The 26,851-nt window shown below is 42.9% G+C and overlaps 1 protein-coding gene across 5 annotated transcripts; it reads left to right on the forward strand.

Moving 5' to 3' along the window:
* Positions 1 to 600: 600 nt before the first annotated feature.
* Positions 601 to 26,851, forward strand: nexn (nexilin (F actin binding protein)). Of its 5 annotated transcripts, XM_029695591.1 has the most exons (16): positions 610 to 759; positions 4,350 to 4,434; positions 9,835 to 10,396; positions 10,908 to 11,099; positions 11,722 to 11,806; positions 12,072 to 12,220; positions 15,510 to 15,707; positions 15,952 to 16,128; positions 17,751 to 17,939; positions 18,150 to 18,341; positions 19,785 to 19,847; positions 24,087 to 24,284; positions 24,635 to 24,856; positions 24,939 to 25,130; positions 25,291 to 25,654; positions 25,943 to 26,851. In XM_029695591.1, the coding sequence occupies exons 3-16, from the start codon at positions 9,881 to 9,883 to the stop codon at positions 25,954 to 25,956; spliced, it is 2,751 nt and encodes a 916-aa protein (XP_029551451.1). In that variant the 5' UTR covers positions 610 to 759; positions 4,350 to 4,434; positions 9,835 to 9,880; the 3' UTR covers positions 25,957 to 26,851. The 5 variants fall into 5 exon arrangements, with proteins under 5 accessions (XP_029551450.1, XP_029551452.1, XP_029551454.1 ...); XM_029695590.1 differs by lacking the exon at positions 4,350 to 4,434 and having other exon boundaries at positions 601 to 759; XM_029695592.1 differs by lacking the exon at positions 4,350 to 4,434 and having other exon boundaries at positions 601 to 759; positions 19,800 to 19,847.

Genomic DNA, 26,851 nt, shown 5'->3' on the forward strand with positions numbered 1-26,851 from the left:
TAGTAGCAGTAGCAGTAGTAGTAGTAGTAGTAGTAGCAGTAGTAGTAGCAATAGTAGTAGCAGAAGTAGTAGTAGCAGCAGTAGTAGTAGCAGTAGCAGAAGTAGTAGTAGTAGTAGTAGTAGTAGCAGCAGTAGTAATAGCAATAGTAATAGCAGTAGCAGAAGTAGTAGTAGTAGTAGTATCAGTAGTAGTATCAGTAGTAGTATCAGTAGTAGTAGTAGTAGTAGTAGTAGTAGTAGTAGTAGCAGCAGTAGTAGTAGCAATAGTAGTAGCAGTAGCAGTAGCAGAAGTAGTAGTAGTAGTAGTAGCAGTATAAGTGGTACTAGTGCTATTGCAAAAAGAAAACAAGCCAATGAAAGGTAGGTTAAATAGTTTATTAAAATGTATACATTTACTCACAAAATAATTGTTCCAATGGCAGGGATTATAATTTTACAGATAAAAACACTGTGTGTCTGGGTTAATGGCAGAGAAAACTGCAGCTGTATCTGTGTTGAGCGAACAGGAAGGACCGTGCGTATTTGAGGCGACAGCTGAAGCTGGCGCGCGCGGAATGCGGTAGACGGCCAAAGTAGCGGTACTTTCATGAAAGCTGGTGGCGGATACTTGACCTCACCCATTAGACTTTGAGTCGTGAACGCGCGCAGGCTTCTCCGTGCTTTGACAAATTGGGTTTTCTATACTTGACATTACATTTGTTTTAATCCACTATCTGCACAGAAAAGTCCTAAAATAAGGAGGATATTACACTGAAACAGGTAAACTTTTTCCTGCAAAACTTTACTTTAAGATAATGTCTTATATGTGGATCTTAAAATTCACCTGTTGGGGAGAGTTTACATTTTGCCTCTCAATGGTTGATCTGGAAATTGAGATTTGTAACGTGAAGGAGAACATAATGCTATTCAGAAGACTAAGCAAAATATAATTTAGTAATAAAAAAAATTGAAATATTGAAAGTGATATATTTCAATCAAGCCTAGTTGACTTTGCTTTGACATTCAGCTGTTTTATTTAGCTGTAAAATAAAAGATGATGATAGTTTGGTTTACTCCAGCATGAAAGGGCTAACATGAGCAAACATCAAACAAAGACATCTTTTTTTTCATATACACAGATTGTTCTAGCACCTTGTCATGGTAGTTAGTGGCAGCTGAGTGTACTATTAACCAAAAATAGGACTTGACTTGCCAGGCCTAAATGTATTGGTTAAAGATGATATAGCAGTTCAAGTTAATCTACACAAATCCTTCCATGAATTGTGTGGTCAAGAAAAGTATTTATGAGTGTAACTATATCAGGGTAATGCAATAGCCTGTAGATCATATGTAGGGTAATTAATACCTTTTGATTATTTTTTGCCAACCTGTAAACTTCATAATTGATACAGTAGGATACTTACGTTTATATACCATATTGAAGTGCTTCAACAATACACTGTAAAAATAGAAAGTCTTCCGAAATCATAATTGTGTAATGAAACCATAAAAAGTAATGCACCTAAGCCGATATCTGATGTTTGGAGGGTGTTTGAAGATAAACATAATCTAAGTGTTTCAGTACACAGAATGTGTTTTAAAACAGAAATGTAGTACTCTGAAACACCCAAAGTGGTTCTTGAGGGTGGCAGGTAGCCCAGCGGTTAAGTGTGTTGGGCCAGTAACCAAAAGGTTGCTGGTTCAGATCCCTGAGCCGGCAAGGTGTTAAAATCTGCTGTTCTGCCTTTGAGCAAGGCAGCAAACAACTTCTGTTGTGGATGGTGATTAAGGCAGCCCCCCGCACCTCTCTGGTTCAGAGGGGTTAGGTTGAATGCGGAAGATGCATTTCAACCTGAATATTGGTGTTTTTAAGATGTTTCAGTGCATGTAAAAGGCAGCATCAAAACACAAAACCTGTGTTTCTTATACAGTCAATGCTTTAGAAAAGCAAATGGTTTATAGCCTGAATTGATGATAGGGGCCTATGAGGCAGTAAATTGGTCCATTTCGTAAAAGTTTGCCAACTCAACCACACTGTAAAAATAATTCTGGAGTGAACTGAAATTGACAAGAAGAATAACCAACATATAATTAATAATAATGTATGCAAGTAATGCAGAGCCCGTTCTCTATTGGTAACGCACCCGATTTAGACAGGTCAGCCCTCTCCTCACCGATGACCGGGGTTAAAATCCCAGCTCCAACCCTTCCGTCTGTTTCTCTCACTCCCACTGTTTCTCCCACTATCTGTATCCCCTATGTCATTTCATAACTATCATAATAAAACAAATCCCACGACAGTGTTCTCCGTTTTACTCTACGACCCTCACAAGTGTCATGAGACTCATCTGAAGGTAGCCCATACAAACTAATGGATTGTGCCAACAAAAATAAGGGGTTAAATATGTGTCCAAAACAACCAAAAATATTTCCTGAGTTTTCTTATATCTCCTAGATATAGGAAATACACTTCAAAACCTTATGATACATTTTTTTGACTGTCTTACTTGGACAGGAAGAGGCACAACGCTCGCTCACCATTCAACATTCTTAGTTTTATTAGATAAGTTTTAAAAGATTGACATTTCGGCCTTCAATGGCCTTCTTCAGAATAATTGTTTGCCATTTAGAAATGTGTTATTCAATGTGTTTCTATGGGCTATAGTAGTAAAGGCCAAATTCAATATAAAAAAAAATATTTGATAAAATATAATTTTCTTTCTATCCCTGAAGGGGTCCTAACATTCAAAATGAAATAGCTAAACAATGCATTGTATGCCCATCTTAAAACAATTCCATATGTTAGCTTAGTACACCCTAAAATAAGGTAAATCCAACTTAATATGTTGCTCAAAATGTATCTTTCATGAGGATAACCAAAAAGAGAGACAATTGAGTGACTGAACTCATTGGAAGTCTGGTTTTAATCTCCTTGCATTTCCTATCTCGCCACGTGTGTCACAGGCGTCAAAGTGAGTAGACCAAGGTGCAGCGTGGAATATGTTCATCTTGAGTTTAATGAAAGAAATGAACACTTTACAAATTAAACAAAAAATGACAGCAGACAGTTCCGTCAGGTACTTACAACTAAACGGAAAACAACTACCCACAAAACCCAAAGGAAAAACAGGCTGCCTAAGTATGGTTCCTAATCAGAGACAACGATAGACAGCAGCCTCTGGTTAGGAACCATACTCGGCCCAACACAAAGAAATACAACACATAGAATGCCCACCCCACACCCTGACCTAACCACATAGAGAAACAAACCCTCTCTCTCAGGTCAGGGCGTCACAACGTGACTCTGTTTTTAGAGGATTGTGGGTAATTCAAAATGTTTAGACTTTATGATTCTTTCACACAGTGTTGTATGCGTGTTTGAAGAAAGAAAAGTATGTTTTTATATTAGTATTACGCTTGTTGTGCCATGAGGTGTAATGGATCATGATGAATGCATATCAAAACCATCAGACAAATTACGGTCAATGAGGACAACATCCATTTCCACATTCATGCGTGGCAATGGAAAACACTAGTGCTGAATCATCAGTTCTTTCAGTTTAACCTGTAGTTACTGCTGGTGGTTTGAACACTTTGCTTGACAGTGCCTGCTGAAGTGGTATATAATAGCAAATGCATAAAACAATGTTAAACTTTAAGACACCAGGCAAAGGGATTTAATTCTGCACTGGACAGGATTCAAATCATCAGAATGCTGTTTGGATGCTTAAGAGAGAGGAAACTGCACCAATTCTGCACTAAATTGGACTCGAAACACCAAAATAGTGTTTTCATCCTTTTCTGTTAGTGTTCCTAGTCCCTGGCAAGGTGTTGCACCATGTAACGTTTCAAAACGTCTCAGGATGATGTTTTTCAATACTCCAACAAAGTTAAAGATCTGTCTCCTTGAAGTTGGTGGCAGTACAGCTGCCACAAAGCACTTCATTTTAACAGTGTATTATAAAAATGCATGAAATTATATTGTATTTTGGCAAAAGCCTACAACATCTTTGTAGAGAGATGGTGACTTGGACATTGTGTTTGCTTACTGTTTCCCCAAATTGTGCCATTTTGTCCATTTGTGATTTGCACAGACACAATATTGTGATAAAAAGGGTATATTTATTTAATTTATAGGAATTATAGACTTTATTATCATGCCTGGTTATCACAGCTGGATTGAAGAGGGCAGTGCAGTCTGTTGACCAGCTCCACAGCTGTGACAGACCTTCTGAACCCAGTCTAATGGTTCATTGGACAGAGGGAAACATAGCCAGTCGAGATAACCTCTTAGAAAGTAGTCTTGAGTTATTCATATTTTGGTAAAATCAAGTTAATTACCTGTTACTCTCTCTGTTCTCAACCTTCAGACTGGTAATCCACACCATCAACATCATAGTAGTTGTCGCAATCAAAGTAATTGCTGTGATATGTGCCAACGCAGCTGTTCATCAGGTGTGTAATGCGAGATTGATCTAACTATACACTGTTAATTAAGTAGGCCTGTTAATCAACAAATCAACATTTGGTACATTTAGGTCTACAATTGAAGTTTTCAATCCATGAATCAATGAAATCAATCAAATGTTATTTGATGGCCTGTCTCTTTTTATTAAGCACTTTGTTAACCCCAAACCTCCCTGACTGTTTACTTCAGTATCATTACCAAGTGAATTGATGAGAATACACTCTACATTTAGCTTAAATTTCTAACACATTGATAACCTTTCTAGTGTCTGATGATTCTATGGCCAAATTTTCTCTTGCTCATCCGATTGTCTGGGACTAAATCTGCTACTTAGGCTGGTACTAAGTCTGGTATTAAGTCTGGTACTAAGGCTGTTATTAAGGATGGTACTAAGGCTATTATTAAGGCTGTTATTAAGGATGGTACTAAGTCTGGTATTAAGTCTGGTACTAAGGCTGTTATTAAGGATGGTACTAAGGCTATTATTAAGGCTGTTATTAAGGATGGTACTAAGGCGGTTATTAAGTCTGGTACTAAGGCTGTTATTAAGGATGGTACTAAGGCTATTATTAAGGCTGTTATTAAGGATGGTACTAAGGCGGTTATTAAGTCTGGTACTAAGGTTGTTACTAAGGTGGTTACTAAGGCTGTTACTAAGGCTGGTATAAGGTCTGGTACTAAGGCTGTTACTAAGGCTGGTACTAAGGCTGTTACTAAGGCTGGTACTAAGGCTGGTACTAAGGTTGTTACTAAGGCGGTTACTAAGGCTGTTACTAAGGCTGGTATTAAGTCTGGTACTAAGGCTGTTATTAAGGCTGGTACTAAGGCTAGTACTAAGGCTGGTACTAAGTCTGGTACTAAGGCTGGTACTAAGGCTGGTAATAAGTCTGGTACTAAGGCTGTTATTAAGGCTGGTACTAAGGCTGGTATTAAGGCTGTTATTAAGTCTGCTACTAAGTCTGGTACTAAGTCTGGTACTAAGTCTGGTACTAAGGCTGGTACTAAGTCTGGTACTAAGTCTGGTACTAAGGCTGGTACTAAGTCTGGTACTAAGTCTGGTACTAAGGCTGGTATTAAGTCTGGTACTAAGGCTGGTACTAAGTCTGGTACTAAGTCTGGTACTAAGGCTGTTATTAAGTCTGGTACTAAGGTCTGGTACTAAGGCTGGTACTAAGGCTGTTATTAAGGCTGGTACTAAGGCTGGTATTAAGGCTGGTACTAAGTCTGGTATTAAGTCTGGTACAAAGGCTGGTACTAAGTCTTATGTTTTGTCAAGGGTCTGTTGGGTGACATGTGGCTACCGACCCTCGCTCAGTCCAACCGCATACCACTCATCAGAAATAGCCATGAACACATGGCCTGGACACACAAGCGGGCTATACTTAGTGTCCTGGCCCTGCATAATGTGCTGTGGCTCAGCATACTGAGGGGAGGAGGTGGAGGACGAGCACCCCTTTCCTTCCCCAAAATGCAGCAGCCATGAGGTGCCTGCCTCCCCAAACAGACACCCGCAAAACTCCAGCTGCTCTGCAAAAAAAGAGATATTTATCATGTGATATTCTGTAGTGTATTGATCAATCGCATGTATTTTATAGAGCTTTTTTACAGCAGTTATCACAAAGTACTTCACAGTACACTTTGTTTGCTGTACAGTATAAATATATGTAGGGTACACTCTTCAGTTTGTCCCCATAGTGGAACCATTTTTGGTGCTGGGTAGAACCCTTTCTAGAACCCTCTATGGAGGGTTCTTCAAAGAACCAACACCCTGTATATATACTGAACAAAAATATAAACTCAATATGCAACAATTTTAAAGATTTTACAGAGTTATAGTTCATAGAAGGAAATCAGTCAATTTAAATAAATTCATTAGGCCCTAATCTATGGATTTTACATGACTGGGCAGGGGTGCAGCCATGGGTGGTCCTTGGAGGGCATAGGCCCACCCACTTGAAAGCCAGGCCCACCCACTGGGGAGTCAGGCCCAGCCAATCAGAATGAATTTTCACCAACAAAATGGCTTTATTACAGACATAAATATTTGTGTTGTGTGAAAAAAAAAAACATTTTAAAGTGACCTTTTATTGTCCCCAGCACAAGGTGCACCTGTGGAACAATCATGCTGTTTAATTAGCTTCTTGATTCGCCACACCTGTCAGGTGGATGGATTATTTTAGCTAAGGACAAGTGCTCACTAACAGGGATGTAAACATATTTGTGCACAAAATTTGAGAGAAATAAGTGTGAAAATTTGTGCAAATGGAACATTTCTGTGATTTTTTATTTCAGCTCATGAACATGGGACCAACACTTTACATGCTGCGTTTATATTTTTGTTCAGTGTAGTTCTGCCTAGAACCCTGTATGAGAGGTTCTGCTTAGAACCGTCTACAAAGGGTCATACCAAGAACCATTTTATCATCTAAAGATTATTCTTGGAACTGCTATGAATGGTTCCCCCAGCCTTATTAGCCTTTAAAATGTTATTATTTATGACAATAGATTATATACGTCATAAGGCTTTTCTTTGAGGGCCTAGTTATACCCTAACACAGTGGTGTTAGAGCAAATCCTGGTTGACAGGTCACATTAGGCCTGCAAACCACATTATGCTGGCTTGCAAAGTGACGTGTAATTCCTATTGGAATCCAGCCAGAGTTAGGATATCCAACAAGTGCAAATGTTAATCACCCGTAACTTGCATTCGGCATGACTACCACGATAGGGAAGATTGAATACTGAGACTACCTCAATCATCTAAACTGGAAAAAACATCTCAGTAACGGGTCCAATAAATCCAATTACTGATAGATTGGATTATTTTTACAAACTGTATATTTTTTATCTTCCTTTAGCATAAAACTAATCAACCAATCAATGCAATGCAAAAACACAGAGATTAACGTAAAACAAACAATTCTGAAAATCTCCATGCAATAGAGCATCCTGGGAAATATTACAGTTGGTTTTATGTAGAACCCTTCTTGCCTTACAAAGAATCATCAAAGAACCCTTTCTTCCAAAAACAGTTCTTAGGATGTTAAAGTTTCAAGGTAGAACCCTTTGCCTTACAAAAAACTATTGTCTTACAAAAAGGGTTCTTCAGATCAAAATGGTTCTTGGTAGAAACTTTTTGGACCCCTTTTTTTAAAGAGTGTAGTGAAACAGATACAGATATTAAAAGTTACACACATTATTGAAGTCCATACATGTATTGGCTAGCCATTTACCTCACCAGATTTCAGAAAGGGCAATACATAATGTTTACTGGTAAAATTGTTGCCCTAGTTTTGCATTCGGTATAGGGCATTCAATAAACTCAATCTGAAGTTCATCATTGGTAGAAATGTTTCACCATTACGTAGCATGTCTTTTAGGAAAACTGAGGGGAATGAGACTACATTTTGCTAGCGTTTTTCTTTAGAGTATGTTTAATGATGGGGCAGAGGAGCCTCATAAACATTTTAAAGGGATATACAGTGCATTTGTAAAGTATTCAGACCCCTTGACTTTTTCCACATTTTGTTAAGTTACAGCCTTATTCTAAAATGGACTAAATCGTTTTTTCCCCTCATCAATCTACACATAGTACCCCATAATGACAAAGCAAAAACAGGTTTTTAGAAATGTTTGCTAATTTATACAAAAAAATTAATATATATATCACATAAGTATTCAGACTGTGGCGAAGTGTTGGAGTGGTGGAGTAACGAAAATGGAAGATTCTCTGTGTCTGTGACGCCCGCCGTTTGGTGCGACACAGACCCGGTCCCAAGCAGGGTGAAACTGAAAAGACACTGTCTGTCCTATTGAGTATTGAAGCAGAGTATGAGGTGGCGGTGCTATCTAGTGGGGGAGCAGCCTTAGAAGTTGATGTTGCGGACAAAAATGATTAAAGGAACAAAAATGGTATAACTTGAGAAGTCAAGAAAGAGATGTACAGTGCATTCGAAAAGTATATATAAAACCTTTTGAAAATAATACATTTACATAAGTATTTAGACCCTTTACTCAGTACTTTGTCGAAGAATCTTCGGCAGCGATTACAGCCTCGAGTCTTCTTGGGCTTGGCACACCTGTATTTGGGGAGTTTCTCCCATTCTTCTCTGCAGATCCTCTCAAGCTCTGCCAGGTTGGATGGGGAGCGTCGCTGCACAGCTATTTTCAGGTCTCTGCAGAGATGTTCGATCAGGTTCAAGCCCGGGCTCTGGCTGGGCCACTCAAGGACATTCAGAGACTTGTCCTGATGCCACTCCTGCGTTGTCTTGGCTGAGGTCCTGAGCGCTCTGGAGCAGGTTTTCATCAAGGATCTCTCTGTACTTTGCTCCGTTCAATCATGCCTCGATCCTGACTAGTCTCCCAGCTGCTGAAAAACATCCCCACAGCATGATGCTGCCACCACCATGCTTCACTGTAGGGATGGTGCCAGGTTTCCTCCAGATGTGACGCTTGGCATTCAGGCCAAAGGGTTCAATCTTGGTTTCATCAGACCAGAGCATCTTGTTTCTCATGGTCTGAGAGTCCTTTAGGGGGCTTTTGGAAAACTCCAAGCGGGCTGTTTATGTGCCTTTTACTGAGAATTGGCTTCCGTCTGGCCACTCTACCATAAAGGCCTGATTGGTGAAGTGCTGCAGAGATGGTTGTCCTTCTGGAAGGTTCTCCCATCTCAACAGAGGAACTCTGGAGCTCTCTCAGAGTGACCATCGGGTTCTTGGTCACCTCCCTGACCAAGACCCTTCTCCCGCGGTTGCTCAGTTTGGCCGGGTCGGGCCAGCTCTAAGAAGTCTAAGTGGTTCCAAACTCCTTTAATTTAAGAATGATGGAAGCCACTGTGTTCTTGGGGACCTTCAAAGCTGCAGAAATGTTTTGTTACCCTTCCCCTGATCTGTGCCTCGACACAATCCTGTCTCGGAGCGAGACGGACAATTCCTTTGAACTCATGACTTGGTTTTTGCTCTGACATGCACTGTCAACTGTGGGATCTTATATAGACAGGTGTGTGTCTTTCCAAATAATGTCCAATCAATTGAATTGACCACAGGTGGACTCCCATCAAGTTGTAGAAACATCTCATGGATGATCATTGGAAACAGGATGCACCTGAGCTCAATTTTGAGTGTCATAGAAAAGGGTCTGAATACTTATGTAAATAAGGTATTTATGTTTTTTTTCCACTTTGTCATGATAGGGTATTATTGTGTGTAGATTAATACATTTAAGAATATGGCTGTATCTTAAAACAATTTGGAAAAGGGGAAGGGGTCTGAATACTTACCGAATGCACTGTAAATTATGAATAGTACATGATTATGTGAAGCGAAAGAAGAGAAAGATGTTTGTTGTTATTGTACCATACCATAATGGTGTTTTTATTTCTTTGACAGGTAACATTTGAAGAGGGCCCTGTTGATTTGTCAGCGTGGCGTGAACATGACTGAGGTGGCACAAAATATTGCTGATGTCGCATACGACATGACTGATGTGGCACATGATATGTGTGATGAAGCACACGAAATGAGTGATAAAGGGAACAACGACGACATGAACGAGTTGCATGGCCGTGTGGGACACAAAGAGGACGATGTGGAACACGACAAGCATGATGAGGCATACAAAAATAACGATGTGTCCCATGATGAACATGATGAGGCACAAGAAAAGAATGAGGCGCACAGCGACAATGAGGAAGAAGTTCACACCGAAGAGGATGAGGTTCACACAGAGCCCGAGGAAGAGGAGGAGGAAGAAGATGAGGCACACGATAGGAATGATGTGGAGCACAAAGAAAATTATAGAGTTAAGGACAAGGTAAGGCAAAGGTCAAGATCCAGGAAGGAGAAGAACGATGTGGCACAAAATGGAGTGGCACATGACATGAACGATGAGTCAGAGAAAGAAGAGAAGGACCAGTCACAGAACGTATCTGAGGTGGCTCTGAAACAAGAGGTGAGTCACGGCCCTGGGTGTTCATCCTGCTATCAACAGTTGACATGGATATATGTGATATGTACTTTGCTTCTGGATAGTTTTACCATTCAAAAGAGTCAATCTGAAGTGTAGCACGTTGCTGAGTAAACCACAGATGTTACACTAGGGCAGGGATGGGCAACTGGCCGGCTGTGGGCCGTAACGCCCCCCTTTTCTAGGCTCGTGGATCAAATTTTGCTTAGGGCCCCCAAAAGGCTAGGGCCGGCTCTGACTACGTGTGGGTAAGAATTTGGGTACGCAGACCCGCTAGCCACTGCGGCCCCTCATGATGAGTTCAGATTTTTTGTGGCCCCCACCCCCATCAAAGTTGCCTATCCTTGCATTAGGGATTGACGGCCTTTAGATCTTTCATAAAGTTTCTGTAACGTTTAGCTAAATAGCACTATTCAAAACGTCTTTTAGATCTGAGAACCACACTCCTATATATGAACCTTAGCAATTCATTTCTTTTATTTTCGTCTTACTCCAGAGACTTCTGAGCTCCAAAAAGCCGGTGGCCAGGAGCTACGTGCCCCAGATCGGTAAGGCTGATGTGAAGAACAAGTTTGAGGCCATGCAGAAGGCCAGGGAGGAGCGCAACAGTAGGAGGAGCCTAGAGGAGCACCAGAAAAGGAAGGAGCAGTACGTCAAGGAGAGGGAATACAACCGCAGGAAGCAACAGGTCGGAGGTCAAACACCGAGAGAGATAACCCCAATTAACTGTAACCTGCATGGCATGGAGCACGATCCTCAACAACAGCAGTGTAGGTGTACTGGAAAACTCATATCAGCATCATATCACTTTGCACAAAAAAATCTCAACATTCTATTAAAATATCTTAACAATTATGTTATAGATGTGCTTGGTTTGTGCTTATGTCAATTTAGGGCAAACTTATACCCAAAACATGGGGATAATTGAGACCATACTAAATACATTTTCTATTTTACGCATGTTGTCCTTTATTACAAGCTGTATCACAGGAAACATTATAGTAAAACAAGCAACGTCTGATACAAGGGTGGAACACCTTGATACTCAGGAGGAGGGAAGAAAACGCCCTGTACTGTCGTAGCCAACTCTTAGAGACCGGATGCATAAGTGTTGATCTCTCCCTATGTCACAACCGCATGATCCAATCAGAGGCCTCCCTGTAGGTCACATGCTCGTGCTATTTTACCAGATTAGGACCTTGAGTACATTCTGGGCCCAGCATGGCTCCTGGGGTGGCCAGCGTGCAGAGCAGATGATCCCAGATAAACTGGTAACCTCTCAGCCAAGCTCTGCCTCTGATCCACCACAGATAAAAGAACTACTCGCCTCCAGTGATGAGGAGGAGGAGGTGAAGCCGGCCAAGATAGAGAAATCCTACGTCCCCAAGATCACAGGTAGGAAATGGGGGGTAGGTGGGCTGGGAGAGGGCTGAGGAGGAGGGTGCTGTCCTATTCCTCATCTCACCCATTGGGTTGTATTCATTAGGCAACAAATGGAAGGAAACAGACTGAAACAGGGTGAGACTACCTGAACTTTATAATTAACGCTCATTGTCATGTTCCATTGCAAACTGTTGTAAAACATTGCGGGCCTAATGAACACGACCCTGGTGTTTGTACCGTGGTCTCATCATCAACATGTGGGGTCTACACTCTACAGGCAGCGTGAAAGGGAAGTTCGCCGAGATGGAGAAGCAGAGACAAGAGGAGGAGAGGAAGCGGATGGAGGAGGAGAGGAAGAAGCGCGCCACCCAGGACATCATAGAGAAAGCGAAGATGCAGAAGGAGCTGGCCAAGAAAGCCGCAGCGGTAAGCTTGCGGGATTCCTTCGTTGGGACAGAGGTATACTGTAATGTAGCCTATAAGGAAAGTGGTACATCAGGGCTGGATTGCTCAATCGCTGCCCCCATTGAGGGACTGGCCTCCACCTCTGTGTAATCAGTCAGGTAATCCCCAACTGCCACCTGGATGATGTATTTTAAGAGCCATTTGAAAGGCTAACAGGTGCTGCAATGGACTTGAGTGGTGCTGCAATCCATTGCAGCACTGAGAGCACATATCGTGTCTGATACAATATATACTATCAGAGATACAGTACCGGTCAAAAGTTTTAGAACACCAACTCATTCAAGGGTTTTTCTTTATTTTAGTATTTTCTACATTGTAGAATAATAGTGAAGAGATCAAAACTATGAAATAACACATATGGAATCATGTAGTAACCAAAAAAGTGTTAAACAAAAAACAAATATTTTATATTTGAGATTCTTCAGAGTAGCCATCCTTTGCCTTAATGACAGCTTTGCACACTCTTGGCATTCTCTCAACCAGCTTCATGAGGTAGTCACCTGGAATGCATTTAAATTAACAGGTGTGCCTTCTTAAAATAATTTATTTCCTTCTTAATGCGTTCGAGCCAATCAGTTGTGTTGTGACAAGGTAGGGGGGCATACAGAAGATAGCCCTATTTGGTAAAAGAGCAAGTCTATATTATGGCAAGAACAGCTCAAATAAGCAAAGAGAAACGACAGTCTATCATTACTATCAAGCGCTATGATGAAACTGGCTCTCATGAGGACCGCCACAGGAATGGAAGACCCAGAGTTACCTCTGCTGCAGAGGATAAGTTCATTAGAGTTACCAGCCTCAGAAATTGCAGCCCAAATAAATGCTTCACAGAGTTCAAGTAACAGACACATCTCAACATCAACTGTTCAGAGGAGACTGTGTGAATCAGGCCTTCATGGTCGAAATGCTGCAAAGGAATCACTACTAAAGGACACCAATTAGAAGAGACGGCTTGGGCCAAGAAACACGAGCAATGGACATCAGACTGATGGAAATGTGTCTTTTTGTCTGGAGTCCAAATTGGATATTTTTGGTTCCAACCACTGTATCTTTGTGAGACACAGTGTGGGTGAACGGATGATCTCCGCATGTGTATTTCCCACCGTAAAGCATGGAGGAGGTGTTATGATGTGGGGGTGCTTTGCTGGTGACACTGTCTGTGATTTAACCAGCATGGCTACCACAGCATTCTGCAGAGATGCGCCATCACATCTGGTTTGGCTTAGTGGGACTATCATTTGTTTTTCAACAGTACAATGACCCAAAACACACCTCCGGGCTGTGTGAGGGCTATTTGACCAAGAAGGAGAGTGATGGAGTGCTGCATCAGATGACCTGGCCTCCACAATTCCCCGACCTCAACCAAATTGAGATGGTTTGGGATGAGTCGGACTGCAGATTGAAGGAAAAACAGCCAACAAGTGCTCAGCATTTGTGGGAACTCCTTCAAGACTGTTGGAAAAGTATTCCAGGTGAAGCTGGTTGAGAGAATGCCAAGTGTGTGCAAAGCTGTCATCAAGGCAAAGGGGGGCTATTTGAAGAATTTCAAATATAAAATATATTTTGATTAGTTTAACACGTTTATAGTTTTGATGTCTTCACTATTATTCTACAATGTAGAAATTTGTGAAAATAAAGAAAACCCTTGAACGAGTAAGTGTTGTAAAACTTTTGATAGGTAGTGTATATCATATAAATCTTCAGATGTGTCATCACACAGCCTTCTTCAGATACAGGCCTTAGAATGTGCTATAAACTGAAATAGGCTGGCTGCTTAAGAAGCATTCAACACTAGCTGTGCATTAAAGCTAGGCTAGCCTCTGCCACGAGCTTTCATCTCACCTTCGGTATGACGTGAGTGAAGCCTGGAAGCCGAGTCTAACGCTAGGCTAGCTGTAGTTGTAGCCATGCCAAACTGGATTAAAGCCAGTTCTTCATTACCAAATCGATGTTGACCTAGATACAAAAAGGTACTGGATGGTTACAAGTAATAACACGTTTTTTTTACATTTCAAATTTGTTCAAATTTATAATGCTAATTTCTAGTATACAATAGAAAACATTCATGTTATTCTTTCAAATTCAATTGAAATACACCTGCTAATACACCTGTGGCACCTGCTAACCTTTGCGTGCCATTTCAGGATCACTCTAATGAATATGTTAATGACCTTGTACTAGATAGGGAATTACATAGTACTTACTACTACTAGACTAATTATAATGTAATTAAATTAAAGGAAGAGTGGTCTTGAACACACTTTCTATCTAGGCACAGGGCAATTGCAGAGATGTTCCAATATAGTTATTCTGACAAAGCCTATTGAAAGGGTTTCCTTTTTGTGGAAATACGTTTGGTTTGGCTGTGGATGGACAGGCTGCATGGATATTGTCTGTTTATATTCAGTGCTTACTGTTCACACAGTGTTGTTATTAGTTCTACTCCACTGAATTACAGTGATTTGTCTCTTGAACATGATGAAAGCTAGATACACCTATCTCTTCATTGTCTCCTTTCACTGCAACCTACTGCATGTCCCTATATTGTAAAAGTTAGTGAAAACTTGGGGAATTCTTCCTGGTTTAATGAGCCTGGGAGGTAGCTTCAATCAGAGCCAGTACTGACTGAGTGGGATAGAAACAACTGAGCTAATGAGTTCTACTGCTGCTGCTTGAGCCACAGAGACTGCCGGGTGTAGACAGCATGTGACCGGTAACTGTTTCCCACACCACTGACTGTCTAAATTAGCCCCTGCCTCCCAGCTAGCTGACCGAATTAGACTGTCCTATCTTAGGGCTGACATTCACTGACAGGTCTACTGCAAATGTTGGCCATTACCAAAAGAATGTTCTCCTTCAAGGCCTATCTTCTGTGTGTGTGTGTGTGTGTGTGTGTGTGTGTGTGTGTGTGTGTGTGTGTGTGTTTGTGTGTGTGTGTGTGTGTGTGTGTGTGTGTGTGTGTGTGTGTGTGTGTGTGTGTGTGTGTGTGTGTGTGTGTGTGTTTTGTTTGTTTGTGGGGATTTTCTTTTTTAGTTGGGAGGTATCAACTAATAATTTCATAATGTATAACATAGGTTTAGTCCATTACTTGAATAAACACGACCACTTCAGCATTTGTAAAGTTCACAGACCAGGAAATGGTTTGTTTTGTTGATGTTTGATGTGCTAAATGAAGTACTGTCTTGTCTTATCATATCTTATGTTATTGTAATTTACTCTTCTAACAATGGCATTTGTCCATTTATGTCAGGAGGGAGATGACACCATCCTGGTCCGTGTGGTGCCGGCAAAGCCGTCACGACCTCCAGGCAGGATCAAGATGAACTTTGAGGACCTGGAGAAGAACCGTGAGGAAGAGCAGAAGAAGAGGACAGAGGAGGAGAAGAAGAAGCGCTACAACGAGAACAGGCGCTCCTTCCGCGAGGCCAAGCGGAGCTCGGTCGTCCAGGTGAGCTGAGGAGAACCTCTCCCATAGGCTTCGGCAGGACTGGCAGCATAGCTGTTTCTAGAAATCTAATATTTCAGGAAAACCATTATTTCTGTGTCAATTCTTCATGGTGGTCTAGGTGTAGATTGAGCATAGGTGTTTCTAGGAAAATCTAATATTTCATAAAAGCTATTATATTCTATCTGTGTCAATACTTCATGTGGATATGGTGGTCTCTGATGTAGAATGATTGTGTCAACACCAGGATGAGGATGAGGAACAGCCCACAGAGAAGGAGCAGGTGACTCCTGGGAAGCTAAAAATGACATTTGAGGAGGCTGAGAAGGAGAGGCAGGAATGCCTGAGAAAGCAGGCAGAGAGGGAGGCTAAACAACGTCTGCAGGACGAGAAGAAAGCCTTCGAGGAGGCCAAGCTGGAAATGGTGACTGATCTTATAAAATATCTTATTCACTTATTAGCACATCACATTTCCATGTCCTGTTCTTTCCTTGTGAGAGCTGAGATACGGTATTTCAGTGCTAGATCAACCTTGGAGGTAAATTGGCATTCCGTGTCAACCCTGCACATTCCCTTCCCAAACCCTTACATTCAGTGCTTTCCTCTTGTGCTTTTGAAGTTGACTTGTGCTGTCTTTGATAATAATTTCAAAAATGTATCTGTCAGAGCTTGACTGTTGTTGTGTAATGTAAACTCAGCAAAAAAAAGAAACGTCACTTTTTCTGGATCCTGTGTTTCAAAGATAATTCGTAAATATTCCAAATAACTACACATATCTTCATTGTAAAGGGTTTAAACACTGTTTCCCATGCTTCAATGAACAATAAACAATTCATGAACATGCACCAGTGGAATGGTCGTTAAGACACTAACAGCTTACAGATGGTAGGCGCCTATTACAGCGCTACAGGGAGACAGAACAGGCAGCTGATCGTCCTCGCAGTGGCAGACCACGTGTAACAACACCTGCACAGGATCGGTACATCCGAACATCACACCTGTGGGACAGGTACAGGATGGCAACAACAACTGCCGACCTACACCAGGAACGCATAATCCCTCCATCAGTGCTCAGACTGTCTGCGATAGGCTGAGAGAGGCTGGACTGAGGGCTTGTAGGCCTGTTGTAAGGCAGGTCCTCACCAGACATCACCGGCAACAACGTCACCTATGGACACAAACCCACCATCGCTGGACCAGACAAGACTGGCAAAAAGTGCTCTTCACTGACGAGTCACGGTTTTGTCTCACTAGGGCTGATGGTCGGATTCACGTTCATCGTCAAAGGAATGAGCGTTACACCGAGGCCTGTACTCTGGAGCGGGATCGATTTTGGAGGTGGAGGGTCCGTCATGGTCTGGGGCGGTGTGTCACAGCATTGTCAGACTGAGCTTGTCATTGCAGGCAATCTCAACGCTGTGCGTTACAGGGAAGATATCCTCCTCCCTCATGTGGTACCCTTCCTGCTGGCTCACCCCGATATGACCCTACAGCATGACAATGCCACCAGCCATACTGCTCGTTCTGTACGTGATTTCCTGCACGACAGGAATGTCAGTGTTCTGCCATGGCCAGTGAAGAGCCCGGATCTCAATCCCATTGAGCACATCTTAGACCTGTTGGATCGGAGGGTGAGGGCTAGGGACATTCCCCCCAGAAATGTCCGGGAACTTGCAGGTGCCTTGGTGGAAGAGTGGGGTAACATCTCACAGCAAGAACTGGCAAATCTGGTGCAGTCCATGAGGAGGAGATGCAATGCAGTACTTAATGCAGCTGGTGGCCACACCAGATACTGACTGTTACTTTTGATTTTGACCCCCACTTTGTTCAGGGACACATTATTCAATTTCTGTTAGTCACATGTGTCACGTCTGTTGTCGTTAGGGGACCAAAGCGCAGCGTGTCAATAGTTCCACATTTTATTTACTCTGTGAAACTCATGCAATACATAAAAATAACTGAATAGACAAAAAACAACAAACCGCAAGCCACTGTATTTCCCTAGCCTTGGGCCTGGTGTGACTTTGGAACTGTATGTACTTGCAGGGAGACGATGAGGAGGACTCACAAGGAGCTCAAGGCGAGAGAGAGGTCATCCAGCCTGGTAAACTGAGGTTGAGCTTCGAGGAGCTTGAGAAACAGAGGGTAGAGAATGAACGCAAAGCAGCAGAGGTTGAATACAAGAGACGAATGGAAGAGGAGAGGAGGGCTTTCGCCGAGGCCAGGAAAAGCATGGTCAGTGAGTGTGATGTGATGGTCACTTCGCCTCGTCCCATATCTGTTTGTGTTGTCTTGCCAGCTCCTATACCAAAAGTCCAGCACAAGCAGATCTGGGACCAGGGATATAATCATTGTCTTTACAGCTTCTTTTTTATGTTTAACATTGTGAGCCCCGAGATGTCAGACACTAGTTTGAGCTCTCTCGTCGTTGTCCTCCTTCCCCAGATAGTGGATGACGATGACGAGGTGTTGATGGCCATGCTGAACCTGGAGGGCAGCAAGCCAGGGAAGCTGTGTGTCAGCTTTGAGGACAAGGAGCGTCAGAGGAGAGAGGCGGAGGAGAAGAAAGCAGAGGAGGAGGCCAAGAGGAGGCTGGAGGAGGAGAAGAGGCTCTTCGCAGAGGCCCGCAAGAATATGGTAGGACTGGGTAACATAACCATAGAGATCCTACAATTTACTAGTGGAATTTGGTATCCTAGCAACATGACAAAAAAATCTGCCATCTTGGTCAGGAAAACGTTAATTCTAGAAATGGATCAAATATGGTATAACTATGGTATAAAACAATACATTTGTGAATTATAGGATCTCTATGAACATACCTCTGCAGGCAGCACCAGCATATAGCATATGAAGCCCTGCGCTAACATGTCGACTGAAGTAGGCTAAGTTCAGAAGAAGGATGTGGAAAGATTGAAATGATTTTGATTACTCATCATGTATAGAGCCATAGTGAGTAACGTTTCGTAACTTGTTTTTGTGTGTGAATGTCACAAACGAATACCTTCAGTTTCCCATGCTGTGTGATGTCCTGAGCTCTGCTTGATCAGTGTCATCTGAGCACATTATTAATGTTATGGTCACACTTTAAACAAACTACAAATTACATTTGCTCATACATGATTTGTGAAGCATATATGTAGGCCTTTTTAAGTGCTTTTGAATACTTCATTATCCTTTCATAAGTTAAGAAGTTATAGTGTTAACACTTGAAGAGTTGTTCTTTTTTTTATTACTATAATTTATTTTGTGTATAATTATTTGGGGGGGGGGATTTTATCCCCTTTCTATCCCCAATTCCAATCGTGTCTCATCGCTAGCACTCCCCAACGTGCTCGGAAGGTGAAGGTCGAGTCATGCGTCCCCCAAAACATGACCCGCCAAACCGTGCTTCTTAACACCTTCCCTTCTTAACCCGGAAGCCAGCCACACCAACATGTCAGAGGAAACACTGTTCACCTGATGACCAAGGTCAGCCTGCAGGCGCCTGCAGGCTCTCCACAAGGAGTCGCTAGCGTGCGATGAGCCAAGTAAAGCCCCCGCGGCCAAACCCTCCCCTGACCCAGACGATGCTGGGTCAATTGTGCACTGTCTTATGGGACTCCCGATCACGGCCATTTGTGATACAGCCCGGGATCGAACCAAGATCTGTAGTGCTTTAGACCGCTGCCCCACTCGAGAGCCCATTATTATATATTTTTTTAAATGAATTAAGTTTATTTCACGAAGCATATATAACAGTGTCATAAGCACATCTTAAAGTGTCAATACAAAACTTGACCTTTTTTTAAATAAACTCTAATGTCAACTGGAATGACAGAGTTATGACTTGCCTGTCACGACCTATATATTGAACAACACTTGAAGTGTTACTGTTATGGTTGATTTACAGTGTGACCAATGTTTCTACAATCTACTGAAAACTAACGCCAATATTAACATTTGAGGTAGGCTGTATTTAGTATAGGAACTCAATCTCTAATTGGACTCTAATTGGACATGGATTAATCATACATGATGATGTAACGTTACTGTACATACTCAAATGGTACACTTCCAATTGCTGTTCCTACTTTCAAGATGATCTCCTTAAAGAGCCCCCTGGATCTGGAAAAATCTAAGACTTCATATCAAGATGGAGAAGTAAGATATTTTCACTTTCAAATGACAATTGTATTTGTACACTGACTAAGAAGAAATAGTGATTGCCATGAAATGCTAATACTGTAAGTTCTTACTGTGAATACAAGGTTGTGAATGGACTGCTCTTCATCATGTGTCCTGCTTATTCTGACTCTGATTCTACAAGGACAATGAAAGGCTTCTACCTTACTATTATAGAATGAGTTAAAGATCTTCATGTCATCCAAAAGCTTTTTACAGGATCATCTGATGAGAAATTCAATGTAATTTGGTTGCCGTAGCTTTTCTGTTCAATGTGATTATGTTGCTTTATCTTTGCTTTTCATCGGATACTTCATTGTTTGTGTTTCATTGTGGGAGGGTTTAGGTGGTGGGTTAAATTGTTATTGGAAGCTGATATGATGCAATGATCGATTTGGGATTGAAGATTGTGATGTTGGTGATAGAGGGGATAGATGTCTTTTCTAGTTGTTTGTAACTTATTTTGTACATAATGTTTCTGCCTGTCACATCGTTCCACATTTTCTTTATTAAACTGTGAAACTATGCAATATTTACAAATAAACTGAAAGAACAAAACAACAAACCGTGATGAAGAGTTACAAAATACACCTACAATACCCCCCCCCCCAAAGGTGCGGACACCGAAAGCACCTAAAACAACAACAACAAAAAAAAACTAAAAAAGGGAGGGTTAGGGTGGGTGACTAATGTCTATGGCGGTTCTGGTGCAGTACGAAGAACCTTCTCATCCCGCGGATCCTCCAGCAGAGGAGGCGGCTCCAGTTCGGGGCGTAACCCCTGCTCCGCCCACTGATCCCTCCGCTTTTGTGTCAGCGAACCCTGGATCGTCGCCGAAGGACCCGGACCGTGGACCATCACTGGAGGTTCTGGACTACGGACCGCCGCTGGAGGTTCTGGACTGCGGACCGCCGCTGGAGGTTCTGGACTGCGGACCACCGCTGGAGACTCTGGACTGCGGACCGCCGCTGGAGACTCTGGACTGCGGACCGCCGCTGGAGACTTTGGACTGCGGACCGCCGCTGGAGACTCTGGACTTGGGACCACCGCTAAAGACTCTGGACTAGGGACCGTCGCTGGAGGTTCCGGACTGTGGACCGTCTCAGGAGGTTCCGGACTGTGGGCCATCTCAGGAGGTTCCGGACTGTGGGCCATCTCAGGAGGTTCCGGGCTGTGGGCCGTCTCAGGAGGTTCCGGGCTGTGGGCCGTCTCAGGAGGTTCCGGGCTTGAGGCCGTCTCAAGAGGTTCCGAGCTTGAGGCCGTCTCAGGAGGTTCCGGGCTGTAGGCCTTCTCAGGAGGTTCCGGACTGTAAAACATCGCTGGAAATTCTGGACTGGGCACTGTCACCGGAAGCTCTGGACTGGGAACTGTCACTGGAAGCTCTGGATTGGGAACTGTCGCCGGAAGCTGTGGACTGGGAACTGTCGCCGGAAGCTCTGGACTGGGAACTGTCGCCGGAAGCTCTGGACTGGGAATGCGCACTGGAGGCCTGATGCGTGGGGCTGGCACAGGTGGCGCCAGACTGGTAACACACACCTCAGGGCGAGTACGGAGAGCAGGAACAGGACACACCGGACTGGAGAGACTCACTGGAGGCCGGGTGCGTGGAGCAGGTACAGGTGGCGCCAGACTGGTAACACGCACCTCAGGGCGAGTACGGGGAGCTGACTCAGATGGCACCAAACTGATAACACGTTCCTTTGGGAAATATCCGTGCATCCCCCACCAACTCAACAACTCTCCTATCTCTCTCTTCTCCTGGATTGGCTCTGGTTCCCTCCTCGGCTCTGCCGACTGCTCTATGTGCCCCCCCAAAAACATTTCTTGGGGTTTCTGTGGCCTTCCTCCCCGACTTCGTAGCTGTCCCTCCTTTGCTGCTTCCGCCTGCTTCCCTGGCAAACAAAGCCCAACATAGAAATACAAAACTAGAACATAACAACATAGAAAATCTAAACCAGAAAAAAACACTGTCACGCCCTGACCTACTCTACCATAGAAAATAACAGCTTTCTATGGTCAGGACGTGACACTGCCACCATCTCTTATGACCAAAAAGTCCTTCTGGACATCAGAACTCTGATTACTCACCTCGAACTGGACAAAGATTTTTTTATTTAACAAGTCAGATTCAAAGGATTCCAGAGCAGGCCCAAATCCCCGTCATTCGCAAGAAGAGGAGACGCCGATACAGGGGACGCTGATCCGGGTGCCTTGTGAGAATTCATCGGCAAGTGGGTAACCCGCCTCTACCATCTGTCCTATTGGCCAGCGTGCAATCATTGGATAATAAACTGGATGAGCTCCGTTCGAGACTTTTCTACCAATGGGACATTAAAAACTGTAATATCCTATGTTTCACCAAGTTGTGGCTGAACAACGACATGGATAATATACAGTTGGCTGGGTTTTCTATGCATCAGCTAGACAGAACAGTTACCTCCGGTAAGACGAGGGGTGGTGGTCTGTGTATATTTGTCAATAACAGCTGGTGCATGAAATCTAATATTAAAGAAGTCTCTATGTTTTGCTTGCCTGAGGTAGAGTACCTCATGATAAGCTGTAGACCACACTATTTACCAAGAGAGTTTCCATCTATATTTTTTGTAGCTGTCTATTTACCTTCACAAACTGATGCTGGCACTAAGACCACACCTTGTTCTCAACTAGCCTACCTGGTTAAATAAAGGTGAAATAAAAATAAAAATAAAACCTAACGAGCTGTATAAGACCATAATCAAACAAGAAAATGCTCATCCAGAGGCGGTGCTCCCAGTGGCTGGGGACTTTAATACAGGAAAACTTAAACCAGTTTTACGTCATTTCTACCAGCATGTCACATATATAACCAGAGGGGAAAAAAACTCTAGACCACCTTTACTCCACACACAGAGACGCATACAAAGCTCTCCATCACCCTCCATTTGGCAAATCTGACCATAATTCTATCCTCTGATTCCTGCTTACAAGCAAAAACTAAAGCAGGAAGTACCAGTGACTCGCTCAATATGGAAGTTGTCAGATGACGCAAATGCTAAGCTACAGGACTGTTTTGCTAGCATAGACTGGAATATGTTCCGGGATTCATCCAATGGCATTGAGGCATTGAGGACTATACTACATCAGTCACCAGCTTCATCAACAAGTGCATTGATGACGTTGTCCCCACAGTGACCGTACATACATATCCCAACCAGAAGCCATGGATTACAGGCAACATCCTCACTGTGTTAAAGGGTAGATCTGCCGCTTTCAAGGAGCGGGACTAAAACCCGGACACTTATAAGAAATCCCGCTATGCCCTCCGACGAACCATCAAACAGGCAAAGTGTCAATACAGCACTAAGATTGAATTCTACGACATCGGCTTTGACACTCGTCGGATGTGACAGGGCTTGCACACTATTACAGACTTCAAACGGAAGCCCAGGCACGAGCTGTCCAGTGACATGAGCCTACCAGACGAGCTAAATTACTTCTATGCACTCTTCAAGGCGAGCAACACTGAAGCATGGATGAGAGCACCACCTGTTCCGGACAACTGTGTGATCACGCTCTCCGTAGCCGATGTGAGTAAGACCTTGAAACAGGTCAACATTCACAAGGCTGCAGGGCCAGATGGATTACCAGGACACGTACTCAGAGCATGCGCTGACCAACTGGCAAGTGTCCTCACTGACATTTTCAACCTGTCCTTAACCTAGTCTGTAATACCTACATGTTTCAAGCAGACCACCATAGTCCTTGTGCCCAAGAACGCCAAGGTAACCTGACTTATTGACTCCAATTCGCATACCTCCCCAGCAGATCCACAGATGACAAAATCTCTATTGCACTCCACACTCCCCTTTCCCACATGGACAAAAGAAACACCTACTATGCATAGTCACTTTACCCCTACCTACAGTAGATGGACATATTACCTCAATTACCTCGACTAACTTGTACCCCCGCACATTGACTAGGTACCGATATCGCCTGTATATAGCCTAGTTATTGTTATTTTATTGTATAGCTTTTTTATTATTTTTACTTTCATTTATTTAGTAAATATTTTCTTAACTCTTATTTTTGTTGGTTAAGGGCTTGTAAGTAAGCATTTCACGATAAGGTCTACACCTGTTGTATTTGGCGCATATGACAAACAAACTTTGATTGGATTCTAATTGGTTTATTGGGAGATTGTCAATGACACCATGCTCTGTGTTTGTGTGCCGGTAGGTGCTAGATGAGGATGAGGACGGAATGGTCAAGAGCGACTCCCAGGAAGCATTGCACCCTGGAAAACTGGAGATGAACTTCGAAGAGCTGCAAAAGCAGAAGGAGGAAGCCGATAGGAGGTGCAAGGTGGAGGCGCGCAAAAAGAAAATGGAGCAGGAGAAACAGGAGTTTGAACAGCTCAGACAAGAGATGGGAGAGGTCAGTCATCAACATGGTATCAGTCTCACAATGCTGTTAAAGACCCACGTGAGAAGTCTCATGGATATTGGCATGGAACTACCAACTGCAGAGATTGATAACAAGATGAGGAGAACCAGGGGCCATATTTATAAAGTATCTCTGGGTAGGAGTACTGATTTAGGACCAGTGTAGCCTTTTATACCATAATCACAAGATAACATTGACCTGATCCTAGATCAGCACTCTTACTCTGAGACACTTGATGCATACAGCCTAATTTCTTATGTGTTGAAATTATTAGGCCTATGCTTCTGTTTTGTCTGTATCCTTAAAACTAATCTTATCACTATATGCGTTTCTCTCCTAAGGATGTGGTGAATGAGAGCTCTGATACAGTAAGTAAGGAGTATGAGGAGCTGAAGAAACTCAAGAGGACCGGCTCCATCCAGGCCAAGAACCTCAAGTCCAAGTTTGAGAAGATCAAGCAGTTGAAAGACGAGGAGATCCAGAAGAAGATTGAGGATGTGAGAGCAAAGAGAAAGGCTGTAGATGAGGAAATCAAAGAGAGGGAAGAAGAGAGGATCCAGGAGGTATATATTTTAGCATGATCCTTCAGAATCGCATTGGAACTCCAAATGCGTCGGTCTGTATCATGTTATACTGTTTTTTCAGGATGATGATGAAAGCAAAAAGGACACAGAGAAGGGGGCTGAGGAGGCTCCGTTCAGACAGAAGGTAGACATGCGCGCACGGTTTGAACAAATGGCCAGAGCCAGAGAGGAGGAGGAAAGGAAGAGGGTGGACGAACAGAAGCTTCAGAGGATGCAGTTCGAGCAGCAAGAGATTGATGCCGCTCTCCAAAAAGTAAATCCCTCTTTCATCGGGTTCAATCATCGGGTTTCTCGTTGTTAAACTGTTGACGACGTCCCTGACTCGCATGACATTCTAATAACGCATGACAGTTCAGTGGAGGGAGGGTTTCCAAAAATTAAAAATGTTATATCATGTGTCATATCTTTGTCAGAAAAGGGAAGATGAGGAGGAGGAAGAGGGAAGCATCATTAATAGCTCGGCAGCCTATGAGGATGAGGAAGACCACGCCAGGTCGGGGGCTCCGTGGTTTAAGAAGCCGCTGAAGAACCAATCGGTGGTGGACGCCGAGCCAGTGCGATTCACAGTGAAGATCACCGGGGAGCCCAAGCCGGAGGTGACCTGGTGGTTTGAGGGGGAGATGCTCCAGGACTGTGAAGACTATCAGTACATAGAGAGAGGAGAGACATTCTGCCTCTACCTGCCAGAGACCTTCCCAGAGGACGAGGGAGAGTACATGTGCAAGGCTGTCAACAGCAGAGGCACCGCCGCCAGCACCTGCATCCTAACGATAGAAAGTAAGCAATCGTCCATCTGACTGTCACTGCATGCCTGCATGATGCCACTTCCTGATTTGGTTTTCTGATCTTCCTATGATTGGATGGGATCGCATGCTCCTCCTCCTGATCTTCCTAAGATTGGATGGGATTGCATGCTCCTCTTTCTGATCTTCCTATGATTGGATGGGATCGCATGCTCCTCTTCCTGATCTTCCTACGATTGGAATGGATCGCATGCTCCTCTTCCTCATCGGCTTGTTTCAGTTTCAGCCGTGGGTAATCCCATCTTCTGTTTCTCTCTTCCAGCTGACGACTACTGATGCTCTACTTTTTCTGGAACTTTCCCTGTCTCTCTCACTCCTTTTGTAAAATGTCATCCCTCATGGTAGGGCCAAAAAGAGGAGGAAACAGCATTATGCTCTCCATTCCTTCTCGGGATACACACAACATGAAAAGTGCAATATCGTGTTATTTACGTATTGCTCATCATTCATCAATAAAGCTGCACTCCCTTTCAGTATTATGTTTAGGATGAAATCTGTGCCAAATCACATATTGATCCCCTGAGTGATTGCTGTTATGAATGATGTTCAGATTGATTACATCATATACATTACATCATATATCAAGGCTGTTCAACTTTGGTCCTGGAGGTCTGAAACACTTCTGGTTTTCATCCTCTCCTTCTAATCAGGGACTAATTCAGACTTGGGACACCAGGTGAGTGCAATTAACTACCAGGTAGAAACAAAAAACTGAAATGTTTTGGCATTCCAGGACCGGAATTGAATAACACTGTCATAAATCATAACATCTTTTTATCAGGTAAAGTCTCCCTTCAAAGGTAAAATTTCAGAAAGTTCCATTTCAGAATATGGTGCAACCCAATTTAAAGCCTAATGAAATCCCTGTAAAATATACATAGCAGTATGCATTGCACGGTTAATTTGCAGAATTGGCTACTAATAAAATAATGATCTAATTAGGATTTTTGTTTCTTTTCATTTTGAATATTTGAATAATTATCTGAAAGGTTTGGTTGTAATGTACACTTAGATTTTTCATATCCCAAAAGTATTTTTCACATTGAGTTAAAGTACAACTCTACAGGAAATTGATGATATAATTGTCTTGGACACTGTTGTATGGCTTGAAATATAGTGACATGTTTGTGATATGTTTATTTAAAGTTTTAATAAAATGTGCTAAATACTA

Source organism: Salmo trutta, chromosome 17, assembly GCF_901001165.1.
Source record: "Salmo trutta chromosome 17, fSalTru1.1, whole genome shotgun sequence".
NCBI classification, from domain to species: Eukaryota; Metazoa; Chordata; class Actinopteri; order Salmoniformes; family Salmonidae; genus Salmo; species Salmo trutta.

Excerpts from the sequence above, each read along its gene's own strand:
- nexn (XM_029695590.1), top strand. The coding sequence starts at position 9,881 with ATGACTGAGGTGGCACAAAATATTGCTGATGTCGCATACGACATGACT. Across the intron at positions 18,342-19,784 it reads CAGAGGCCCGCAAGAATATG|ATGATCTCCTTAAAGAGCCC; the intron begins GTAGGACTGGGT and ends CCTACTTTCAAG. Across the intron at positions 24,857-24,938 it reads AAGAAGAGAGGATCCAGGAG|GATGATGATGAAAGCAAAAA; the intron begins GTATATATTTTA and ends CTGTTTTTTCAG.